General features: G+C 33.7%; 1 protein-coding gene across 1 annotated transcript in view; it reads left to right on the forward strand.

Moving 5' to 3' along the window:
* LOC142351618 (uncharacterized) overlaps positions 1 to 11,187 on the forward strand; it is a 63,588-nt gene extending 52,401 nt beyond the window's left edge. The window contains exon 4 of the mRNA XM_075403756.1: positions 10,994 to 11,187. Within this exon, the coding sequence (XP_075259871.1) occupies positions 10,994 to 11,187 (194 nt within the window). The remainder of the gene's footprint in view (positions 1 to 10,993) is intronic.
* Positions 11,188 to 13,496: the final 2,309 nt, after the last annotated feature.

The following is a 13,496-nucleotide window of genomic DNA, read 5'->3' on the forward strand; positions in this document are numbered from 1 at the left end:
AGTTCATTCCAATATATTTGTTCCCCGTACGAATCACCTTGGGAACAACATTTCTCTCTATTAACAGATGATGCAAAAGATATTCTTTAATCAAGTTTAAGTCTTATCGCGAGCTATTAAACCCGAAAACAGGAATAGTGATGTAATAGTTCTCAAAGTCTTGTCTCAAATTTGATAACATCTTGAGCTCGCATCTCAGTCTCCTAATTTCAAGGTCTTCGTCCTCCTCTTCGTCGGGTTCAGCTTCGTTGTCAAATAAGTCTTCTGCGCTGTTGGGTCCCTTGGTATCTTTCACTGGAACCAATTGTCGAATAGCCCAATATTTCTCTTCCAGTTCCAGCACGAAAGCATTGAGTTTTTCTCTCATTAATAGTGTGCTTTTTTCTGCTATATCAGTCAAGCTGGATACAAAATCACGGATTAATTGATATGGATCTTCATTGCAAATGAATATTCGGTCTTTAAGTAGGTTGGAAGCTATCGACACGCTAATGGGAACATGTCTTCCAATCCACGAAGTCAAATCTGTGTTTCTGAGTGTGTTGTCGGGGACGGTTATTGACTCAAAATCAAATACAATAAGATGCGAAAAAAGCCTGAGTTATTGCGGAACATTAATTTTTAACGTCATCCAGTCGATCAAAAATCGTTTCTGCTAATTGATAGGCTCCTGAGGGATACCTATGTTGTGTATTTTCGGAACAAGTCCTCAGATGAACCAACAAATTGTTTGATCTATCGAAAAAGTGATCACATATGTAGCAGCGGAATTTTTTGAGGAATTTGTTGATGTCCGCTGTCCAACAGATATGATTTTGATATCTCAGCAACGAAGTTGTCTTTGTGCGTTTCATCAACGAGCGACGAGTTAGTTCAGCAAACATTGCAGATTGTTCCTCAAAAAATATTGAATAAATTTGAATATTTCTGTCAGTTATCTCTTCAAGTACATGAATATCGTCTTCATGTATTCCTGGAAACGTTTCGTCATCTCTCCTTGTCGCTGAGAGGAATGACTGCATCAATTTTAACGTATTTTGTTGTAGCGCATCGCTGCCATGTATATCGTAGGTCAGTGCACGAAACATACACAAGTTGTCTTGGTAGAGTTTTTTCTCTCCATCTGATATAAAACATTTAACTAAGGGATTCTTGACTAAAGCTGATGGAATGGTTTGTTGAATGCATCCAAGCGGAACACCACTAAGAAGAAATACAAAGAAAGTGACATTTGTAACACAATAAAACTTCCACTTCGTGTCTGGACGTTGATTAATTAGACTGGGCAGAAAATCTTCACTTCTCAATTTCGATTTGATAAAACTGAGATCTGAGTCATCAGAGAGAACCATAGGATTCAAGAATACGGGGTTGTTATCTGCTGCGTAATAGTATCGAAACTCGTCAGAGTTATGCACACTCTGCAGCACGAATCCAAACGATATATTGATTTTAGCTGAACTGGGTAAGTCTTTGTAAACAATATCCAATTTGTTGATCAATATTTGATGGCTGAATTCGACTAACTTGAAGTTGTGTACTTTCTTTCTAGACAATTCAAGCACTGAGTCTTGTAAAAAATTTTGAACCGTTTGAAGTTCACTATGAAGAGCGGGAGAGTCTCCATAGATAGTTAAGTCAACGTCATCGTAAGCCACTGGAACAGAATGCTGGTGGCTGTTTCGTTTATGATGAAGAAGTTGATAATATGTGGAGAACGATAAATTGCAGCTTCTGCATGAAAACATCTTCTTTTGAATGAGAGATGGAGCATGTTTAGAAGCAAGGTGACGCTGCAGCTTCTCGTCGTCCGGAAATGACTCGGAGCATTGTGAGCAAATTTTTGCGTGACGCTTCTGATGTCTGCTCATATTGGATTTCAAAAAAAACTTATCGCAAGACTTGCAAAGCTCTTTTTGGTCCGACTTTCGAGGCATCTCTGAAAATAAATTATAAGATTAGGAGTGAGAAAAGGAGGAGTAAAAAATTGTTAAAATGGAAGTTGCGATGGAATAAAATTTTTGTCAGAAGTTGTAAAGATTATTGTAATCAACTGCACTCAATTCTGTAAATCAGAAAAATGAAAATAAATGGAAATAAAAAGTTGTTTGTTGAATATGACGCAATTATGACCACATTATGACGTAATTGAGACAACTGAACGACGTAATTGTGACGTTATTATGACGTAATTAAGACAACACTATGACGTAATTGTGAATTACAATGTTGTAAGCGTAATGTTATGAGTAATTGTGACAATAATATAGTGACTAATTGTCTAATCACGTGAGAATATTAGGCACATTAACAGATGACACAGTAAATTTATTATTAGGAGACTTCGCAAAGCAGAGGTCATTTACCTCCAAGCAAAATTAATGGGATCACGTGAGAGATTTCTTTATTACATTAAAGCTTTTGAAACTTGTAGGGTTCTGAAATTACAAAATTGTGGGAATAATGCGTGTAAATTAGACAAATTTGCTTAAATTTTTTTGAAATTTTGGGTAATTTTTTGAATTAAGCTGATAAAACTGGGTATTTTGAACTCTATCTGGTTATTTTTATGCAAGAGTTGGGTGTATTTTGGTCAGAATTGGATATTTTTTGATAAAAATGGTGAATTAATTACCACGAATTGGGTATTTTTTGGGAAGAATTGAGTATTTTTGCCATGAATTGGGTATTTTTTGGTAAAAATTCGGTATTTTTTGCCTAGAAATGGTATTTTTTATTAAGAATTGGGTAATTTTTGGTAAGAATTGGCTATTTTTTGCCAAGAATTGGTTACTTTTTGGCCAGAATTGGATATTTTTTGCCAAGAATTGGGTATTTTTTGGCCAGAATTGGGTATTTTTTGGCAGAATTGGGTATTTTTGGCAAGAATTGGGTATTTTTGGCAAGAGTTGGGTATTTTTGGCAAGAATTGGGTATTTTTGGCAAGAATTGGGTATTTTTTGGCAAAATATGGTAATTTGGCAAAATTTACGTATATCAGCCCAAAATCGGGTAAATTCTAGTAAAAATTGACTGAATTGCAGTGAAGAATGATAAAATAGTATTCTCCGTATGTCAATGAATGAAAGAAAGTTATGGTTGTGATAACTATGCGCGGATGAATAAAATGTGATTAAAAGTGAAAGTTCCGCAGATATATTAAGTAGATAAGATTAACTGAAGTGCATTAGAGCGGATGCATTTCCCAGGGGTAATTAAGATAATTACCCCTGGGTAATTACGATAAGATGACAGGTCTATTGTTCTCACTCTCTTTTTTAGGTACGTCTTTGGAAAATTGATGAAAATAGGCTATAGGTAATCTTTATACATAGGTACGTCCTTTTACCCCCCCCCCCCTGTCTTGCTTACATATAACTACTACCGTTATATGCTCAAAATGTTCCGACCGGTCCTCTCAGGTCATTTTCTACTGCTACACGGGATCCTTCAACTCTCAGTTTTGTTTTCTTTTATGCTGGAAAAAACAATTTCATCAAATAAGGTCTCGAGTTCTTTTATATTTGCTTTAGTTATGCCCTTAGTCCTAATATTTTGCACTCAATTGTGTTTCTCAAAAAATGTCTCAAAATATCAGGACAGGATTCAAATATAGTAATGTTATCATTTTGTTGGCACATTTTCACATTCTAACCGACCACAATTTATATTAAAATTTGTATGGCAGATTGCTTGTATCTTTTTTGGTGAAGATTCTTGTTTAAATCACATCTAAACAAAGACTGTGATCACAAACTTTTACAAATTGGTGGGGGAGAAGCTACTCAAATGTGTTTTTTGTTCAGACAGTTTTGGCCGATCGATATATTTATCGTAGCGAGTTCAAGTTGTGAGTGGTGAAGAGCGTCCAGCGTCGAATTTATTGAGGCTTAATTTTTGATGAAAGTAGACCAATCACCGTTGTTTTTATTAACGTTTTCAGTATTTCTTAAGTTATAAGAGTTATGTTTTACCTTTGAAAATAGAGGAGGGACGCTGAATGTTTTTTTCCAATTTTTTGGGCAACATTTTTGCTAAATTTTGTGCAATTCAGACTTCTTCATCAAAAATGGCTCCAATTTCCCATGGCTCCTTCATTTCAATTTGCCTATAATCGAGACTTAAGAACTGCTGACAAAATATACTGCTTTAAACCACAAAAGAGTGTTAGTTTTACTTCCACTTCCTCAGGGAGAACTCCTTAAAAAAATTGCCCGTTTTAATAATTTAACTGATATAAATGCACAATGCAAAATTTGTTTTTGTTGTGTTTAAAAATTCCATTTGCCAAATTATCTTTCTCGCAATTATTTGCAACAATCAGGTGTTCTAGTTGGATGCAGATTTATTTCAGTGCTAATTCGTGCACACTTTGGATCAAAAGCTTAGGATGGTATAGGGGCGCGATCTCTTTTCACAAAACTTTCGTGATTTTTGCTCTTGTCGGGCTAGTTACCATCAAAAATGATCTCAAATTAAAGTTCAATCAATGCCAATGCCATTTACACTAAAATGAAAATAATATGTTTCATGTATTCGGGAGGATGAGCTTGTTCTCATGAACTTGGTCTCACTAATGAAACAAATGCAATTGGCTTCTTCATTTGTTATAAGGGAAAGTAAACCATCTATTCAGTTGATATCTAAGGGCTCATATGACTTTGTATATTTCTGTTTTTAAAAAATATCAGTGAAGTTTTGAATTTTTTATCTTACTTTTGTCCTTTTGTAACTTTGTCGCAGTAAAAAAAAATGAATTCCCTTTTTATGTGGAATTGAACGTATTTTCTATATTGGTGTTAATTTTCACTAAAGAATTTATTGGTTCCAGCAGTTTTTTAAAAAACCTAATTTTTAACTGCTTGCTCCTTTTTGAGGTCCTATTGTTTATTTGACAAATCAGTACCATAATGACAATTCTAATTGACGTTTAACAATTGCTCAATGGGACATATCTAAAGCTTAATGTAAAAATTTTTTGGTTACGTTCCGTTCGCAACATCGTTCCGTTCTCTGGCATAGTTTATAATTTTTTACCAGTATTAGTCGTTCTATTTGTAACTCATCAACATATTCCGGATACTGAAAGACAGCGAAAGTAAAAATTTTGTAACTTTAGAATTAAGTTCAACAAATTAAAACAAATTTTTGAACCTACCCTTTATTGTTCTTGATTTTGTAATCATGTAAATTAGTCTCATTTTTATAATTCTTATCAAATTGTTGCTGAACGATCTAAAAATTTTTAGTTAAAATATTTTTTGTTCATAAGTCCATTTTTTATTGTTTAATGTCTCATGGGTTTAAAGGATTCAATAAAGTAGTTTCGTAAAATTGGTTTTAGAAGTTTTAAGTTCTGTCCATATTTTTTTATGACTTAGTCTCACTAAAAACAAACCCGATTGGCTTAATACAAAGTTTTAAGAGGATCCATTTTCGGTTTTAGTTGAAAGCTCATTTTTTCAATTTTTTGAAAAAAGTTATTTTAGAAACTTTAGCAAGTTAAATTAAATTCCATCTTTATAAGTGTTTTATTTTCAAATAATTGGTTTTTGTCTGTGATAATACGCATTTTGATTTTACAAATGTGATTTCTCTCTTTCCGGGTGGTTTTCTGTTTCCTGGCCACAAAATTACTCTCATGGGGAGGTCCTTTTTGCGTTCAAAGAATGCACATTTGAATCTATTTATTGTTCTCACTGAATTGGTTCTGGTTTTAACACCCTTTATTGCGATTGTTTCTTTTTAAAAAAAATGTCTGACTTTTTCTTTCTTTTTGAAATTGCATGATAATTTCTTGATATTTATATTTCTCGATTGATTCCTCAAAAAGCTATAAAAGAAGAACTCATCTGCTGTTTTGCCTTTTCTGCTGTTTTTGTCGAATTTTTGTTACGGAGTTTTATTAAGGCCAAGTCTCTTGACTTTTCTGTGCAGCACGATTAGTGTGTTGTTTAGGTTTCATCTGACGCTATTTTCATTTTGTTATTGTGTTTTTTTAATATAGACAACAGTTTTTTGATGTAATTAATGTCTATTGCTAGTTGAAAAATAAGCTTGTCCCGGGATTCTTGTTAATGGCAGAATTCATTGGCCATCTAATGCGGCATTATAATTTTCTTTTATTGGTTTGCTGAAATATTTCTCAACTTTTGAAAGTTTTCTATCTCTTCCTCATTGGGTAAAACATTAAATCAAACGTAGGTGAGCGGTGTCGGAATTTATTGTGAGAACGCGCATTACCGAGCCTTTTTTTCCAGGTTAACCATTGATCGGTCAGAAAGAAACTTTTTGGTTATCAGATTATATCCTCGTTGTTTTCAGTTTCTGGGCCAGAATTTGATAGAATATTTTCCTATTTTTTGTTTCGGTTCTCATAGAATCATTATGTTATTTGTGATCATATAAGCCCCGAATAATTAGAAAGAAAGGAAGAAAGAATAAATGTCTCTAAATATTAGACAGCAAATTAAATCAATTTATTTTAAAAATTTATTTAATCATATAACATAACAACAAAACGTATCTCGGAGAGGACAGATAGACGGAATTATTAAACCCACCTAGTATCTGCCATGGCTAAAGTTAAATAATTACAGTTAAATATTTAACATTCCATGACCAGGTCACCGGTGCCAACGCCTAGACAAACAAACCTCAGAACGCTGTCGTAGAGACCTGAACAAGGAACAATGCTTAATCGGAAGAACGACTAACAATGTGTCTTTGCGAACAAGAGAGCCGTTAATTCCTAGCTACTACGTATCACTTTAAATTTTTTTTCTGCAGTTCGATTTTCTTCGTCGATTTTCTATGTGTAGAGTTCGTTGTTTTGCAAAAATAATTCCATTTGTGAAACCTCGGCACTTACGAAGTAAGTGCCGGAACACTTTTTGACTGGAGTTCATGGAAAAGAAAAGAGAAAAAAATATATTTAAAAATACAGGATACTATCTCCTCATTATTCAGCAAGTAACTTTCTTTGAAATTATGATGAAATTGCAATATTTTTTGCCGATTTTTGTCTTCAATATTTTGTGCTAGAACTTCATTCTTTCTCAGTATGTTAAATCTTGCACAACGATTTGAAAAAGAGGAGCGTTCAAACTGCTTTCTAAAGGAGGGAATTTTTAGGTAATTTTTGGTAGACCTTCTAGTGTTTCCGGTACCATGCTCATATTCAAAGAGTTCTTTTAGATAAGTTTCGCTATGCATCTTTTTCAATGACTTCAGAACAAATTTCAGCAGCTCATATAATTGAAATTTGAATACTGTTAGCAATTTATTAGAAATAAAAATGTCCCTGGAACTACCTGGCAATTTCCTGAAATAAATGAACTTTGAAATTTTTTTCTGCAGATTGTAGATAGGTAAAAGCGACGAATAACTGCAACAGCCATATACCAAAATACCGTATTGAATTATTGGGTTAACATTGCTTCGTTAGTAATCAATTAACTGTTTTCGGGGTACATAGTGACGCAGCTTACATATAATACCACACTGTTTTGAGAGTCTTTTCTTAAAACATTCTAAATGTGATTAAATATTTAACTTACTATCTATATAGATTCCGAGATACTCACAAAGATTTCCAACTTCAATAAAAACATCATCAAACCTAAACACTGATTTGGAGGCACTATTTTTGTTCCCTATATTCATTTGTACGGTTTTTCCCATTTTTAGTCTTAACTTATTATCAATCAACCAATTATTGATGTTCTGCAGATCTCCTTGCACTGAATTATTGTCTTTATTGATTGCGGTGAGATTTGTATCATCCGCAAATAAAATAACATCAAGAGATTTTCAAACTGTAGGCAGATCATTGATATAAATGAGGAACAATAGCGGACCCAAAATTGAGCCTTGTGGAAACCCACAAACTATGGAATTCCACGTTGAACAGGCCCCGTTAACAATAACCGGCTGCTGTCTCCCATTTAAGTAAGATGTTATCCAAGTTAAAGCTGTGCCCTTTATACCAGTGTTTTCGATCTTTTTTTGAATAAGATATCGTGCTCAATGGTATCGAAAGCTTTATTAAGATCAAGAAAGAAACTGATAGCTTCTACATTTTGGCAATTCAATCTTATTTTTTCAACTAATTCAACAAGAGCGTCAATTGTACTATGTTTGGCACGAAACCCAAACTGCCTATTGAAAAGCAAATTATGATAATCCATGTAGGCGTATATCCGAATGAACAAAGCACATTCTATAGTTTTACTCCAAACAATTAGAAGAGAAATTGGTCTGTAGTTATTTTCATCTAGTTTTGATCCATCCTTGAGAAGGGTAATTACTTTAGCCTTTTTCAAATCATAGGGAAACATTCCTTCTTCAAAAGATTTATTGATTACCTGAGTTAGGTATGGATTCGTGATATTTGATAATAAGTTTACTATGACATTAGAGATATCATCATCACCAGATGAGAATTTTTTGTCAAGATTTTCAATGATTTCTCTTACCTCGTCAATGGTTATTGGTTTTAGATACATGGAGTGGTTAACTTCGTTCATCTCAGGTAAAGGAACATGTTTAAATTTTCTTTCAACTTCGGACCAACATTGGCGAAGAATGTGTTAAACTGCTCAGTAATGTCAGCGCTGCTGGAATCAGTGCAACGTTCACTACATGAGTTTAGCGCCGGTACCTGCGAACTTTTGCGATTAATTTCTTTTATATCATTGAATAACTTATATGTTTGCCTTGAGTCTCCCATACATGATTCAAATTTTTGTCTATAAAAATCTCTTTTAGCTTTTTTGACACATGTTTCAAACTTGTTTCGTAATAATTTGAAATTTGTTGCTGCCTCTTTATTTTGCGGATTTTGTTTCATGCTTCAACGTGCTTTATTTTTTTTGAAGCGCAGGTTTTAAGTGAGTTGGTAAACCACTTCGGTACCTAAGAATTTTTATCGGTCAAGCATTTCAGAGGAGCATACTTGTTAGTGGTTTCCAGGAAAACGTTGTTGAATTTAGTAAATAACTCACCTGTACTATCAGAATCTAAAAAGTGACATGATTTCCTTAGGCTCTAGTTTAAGTCAATTAAGTAGTTCGACAGTTGCTCTTGATTTTTCATAAAGCTTATGTCTCTAAACGGCATATAGTTTTGTTCAGTATCAACATTAATTGGCCACTTCATTAGGATAGGATAATGATCCGAGAAGTTTTCATGAGTTAGTACACTAAAATCAGGGCTGGCAAAATTTTAATAAATGAAGTGGTCAAAACAAGTTGCGGAGTTAGAAGTTTCCTTGGTACTTTCAAGATGTGCAAGCTCAAAATCATTAGAAGATATCGTACATAAATAATTAGATTGTAATTGATTCTTTACATGAATGTCAATATTAAAATCACCATTTGTAACGGTAGGGCAATTTAAGGACGTTAACTCATTCAAAAAATTGTCCAATTTTCGAAAAATTTTAGTTTATTTGTTCTTGGTGGGTTGTAGACAGTAGCCAGTTTAAAGCTGTACTTCTTGTACTCTAATGAGACAAGAAGGGTCTCTTCCATATCTGTTGAGTGTTTCTCTAACAAGGACATGGAATCCTGAATTTGTATCATCGCACCTCCGCCATGAGTGTTTCTATTCTTAATTGCATAATTCTTATAGCCTGGAACCAATAAGGAATCGATGTCATCGTTATCAGTTAACCAAGTTTCAGTGAGACATATTACATTTGGTGGAGACTCAAGACTATGAACAAGTGCTTCCAAATCATTAAGATGTTTTTTTAACAACCGAACATTCACAGTTAATATAGACATAGTGGTTGGTATAATAGCACTAGGAGAAAGAAACAAATTAGGATCCAGATTCTTGACTTTTTTTGATAAAAACTCGAGTATCTTTAAAGCAGCTCTGTACAGTATAAAAGTCGTATCCCAACGCTTGACCACCATCATGTAGGGAATTGATTTTATACACTCTATTGTCACCTCCAGCTTTGACGTAGTGTAATGTTCCTTCTCTTGACCACACTTTCTCGATGTTGTTGTCACTCTTCATTAAATTAAAAAACTTCAGTCTAGGCGCAGTCATGTCTTCAAAAATTCGAACGTTCTTCAGTTTGTCGAATTTTTCCAGATTTTTTTTGTTTCTTAATAAATTTACCTTCGCAACTCTCCGGGAGAAACGAGCAATCAGAGGACGTGGACCTGGCTTCTTAGTCGGCACTGGATGAGCAATAGAGGTATCGTTTGCACTAACCTCAGCATCAAGTAAACTAGCAAGATCAACAACTCTGTCCATAACATCTGCATAACTTTCAGGCATACCAATTATTCGCACATTCTCTCGTCTATTGTATGATTCCAGCATTTCACTTTCACATTTAGCTTTCAGGTCACTTCTTTCTTCGGCGTAAAAAACGGTTTCTTTAACTTCCCTCGTGATGTCTTCTCTTTTAGGGCTCTCACCAACGGCGGCTTTGATTTTCGTATTCAGTTGATCTTGAATCGTTTTTATAATATCGGGCATTGACGATGCTACTGCTGCTTGAATTGCTTCTTGATCCGTTTTAGTAAGGTCACTTTCATTGTCTTCCGGGCTCAATGCACTACATAGACGCTTGTTGTCTGCTTTTGCGAGAGGTGTTTGATCGTGGTATCTTAGATCTGGCATCTTTTGTGCGTCTTTACTCGGTGAAGTAGTCATGTGTTGTACGTCTTCACTCCGAGAAGTAGTCATGTTCGTTCTCTGAAACTATGTAATAAATTTATCACAACAATTAGGCTAATTCAGAGAAGAATCCAACACTTGCACCCGAAAAATTGTGCGACTAAATCGGGAATTTTTTTCGGTAGTATAGTCTACAGTATAATCATATAACGTCTAGCCCACCTCCACAATAGTGAAAATACAGTATAATGCGGAGGCTATAATGAGAAGGAACTGATAAAATATTCGTTAAAAAGTAAAGAGTGTTCATTGTTCGCGGTCACCTGCGCCTGCAATCTTATATAATTTTCAGTTGAATGGTCGGAGAAAATGGTCTTTTTATCATTGCATTCTTCCTCTGCCACTCTCTTATTGGATGGAAATGATGATAGTTGCTTGTTCGGTGACAAATTTGGTTACGATGGGAAGCAGATTATCAATATCACGAACGGACCTGCCGAAGTGGCTTTTATTGATATACGGCTGCTACCAAAGACAGGTAGTTAAGCTGATTGTCTCAATTTATGATTATCTTAATTAATGCTCAGTAAAACGACGTTTTGAATATTTCTGCATTATTATTGTTCCGACCCCCACTTTAGTGGGGAGGGAGGAACTATATACTCAACTGGGTTTTTTGTTCAGACAATTTTGGCCGGCCGATATATTCATCGTAGAGAGTTGTGAGTGGTATCATTAGAAAGCACGTACATCTTAGAATATGGAATTAAAAGGATTTTTTAATTTCTTTTTTTACAGGTAGTTATCGAGGTTTAAGGTTTTGTGAAGTTTCGACTGTTTTTATTCACATTTTTCGTAAATTTCGCTAAAATTCGGCTCAGTTTTGCTAATATAGTTAAAAACATGTTAATATTTTTGAAAAGATACAGTGTTTTTCTTTTCGCTTAAGATAGAAGAGTGTTGCTGAATTGTTTGATTGAAGTTTTTTTGGCTAAAATTTTTGGTAAAAATTACAATTTTCGATTTTTTTCATCAAAAATGTCACAAAGTATGCTTTTTTTGGTCCACTTTGTTAAAATTTGTCTGACGGAGAGATCTAAAAACACACACTCTGTAGTCCCTAAATAATCTCTAGTCGAAATTTGGCGCCCTATAAAAGTCTTCTAGAATTAAAATTTTGCCGTTTTTTGCAAATTTAACTCATAATTATACAAAAAGCATCGTTTTTTTATTTATGAAATATTTGACTTACCGACTGTTCTACTTCACAAACAGTTGGAACAATTGGGTATTTTTGGGGGCGCGAAAAATCAGGGATAGATTTGATCTCGTCATGGATTCTTACACTCAGAAAATTTTAATCATTATTTAGGCGCTGTTTTTTTCTGCTTTACTGTTTTTTTTTAATGTTAATTACTGACAAACCACGGCTCAATAAATGGCAGCTGCCATTTACGTGAACAATATGAGGAAAATCATATAATTCGTTTTCAGAGAAAACCAAATGGGTTTTATGGTTTTGACGAAGAGATTTAGTAACTTTCAAGTGAATTCTTGTGTTTTGCCTTCTTTTGCTATTCTATTTGCAGTCTCATCGCTAATTTTCATTGCTCAATACTCAAATTGTTTCTTCAAGAGGTTTAAATGAAGCAATACAATGCATTTGGTTAATAATTAATGACTCTTATGACATTGAGTATACTTATTTAAAGAAAATTCCAGTGATTTTTTGAGCTTGTCAATATATTTATATCACTTCTGTATTTCATAGCCTGGTCATTTCAGGCTTCTCATGAGCCTTCACATGAGAAGCAAACTAATCTTTGTGTCGGTTGTTCTTAATTAACGGCTTAATGGTTTTGGAACTACGAGTTTTCATACGAGTTTTTGTTATTATTTAGCATAATTGCCCATTTTTGCTGTTCCTTTCTGTTTCTTTGGTTAACTGTCACCTTACTAAAAATACAATTGGAAACAATGCCCAAATTATGTAATTGAACATTTTTATTGCTTTCATATCTTTTGGTTCTAAGGGCTGCGACTCTGTTCTGGCAGAAATTGGTGGTTTTTTTTGTAGTCTTATTCCATATATTGAGAAATAAAAGGTCTCCTATTGACAAATAATTGAAACCATCGGCTAATACTTGTATATAGCTACCAATTTTTACAGACTTCCAATAAACTTTTTCAAAAAGAAATTGAAAGTATTCTTGAATTTCCCTTTTGTTCTGGTTGTAAAACTATTTTGAGTTTTACAAATTTGCATCATTTTCGCAATACAGTCTCAATATTGAGATATCTCGTTTAGTTTTTTGTTGTACCAAACAATAACTTTTCTGTTTGTTAAAAGTTTTCACTGGTGTCTCAGTCAATTTATTTTAGTAGAATTTTGTGAGTTTTAGATACTTTTCATTAATTGGGGTTTTTGTTGTCATTTTGAGATAGTCAATTGACTAAAAGACTTAATTATGTAGAATGCTGACCAAAACGAATGCTGACCAAATTTCCCGAGGTTAATATCTCATTAATTCAATGGCTTCAAAACTGTGTTTTCGTAAAGTTGTTTGTAAAATTTTTTAATTCTGCTAGAATTTTTTGTTATTTTATTGTCGTGTGATTTAGTCCCAATAAAAACCAGCGCAACTTATTTTCTTTGCCTTTGGAAGATTTACAGTCTAATTTTTTAGTTGAAAACTTAATTTGAAATGTTTTAAAAAAAAATTGAAAATACAATGGATTCTAGATTTGCTAATCTTATTTCTGTTAATTTGTAGCTTAGTTTCTCTATGGCAGGTCCCATCCATTTTTTAGTGAACTGTAAATTGCTCCTAATTACTGTTTCATTTTTCTCAAAT

The sequence above is a fragment of the Convolutriloba macropyga genome, chromosome 13, assembly GCF_964194025.1.
Source record: "Convolutriloba macropyga chromosome 13, txConMacr16.3, whole genome shotgun sequence".
Lineage (NCBI taxonomy): Eukaryota > Metazoa > Xenacoelomorpha > Acoela > Convolutidae > Convolutriloba > Convolutriloba macropyga.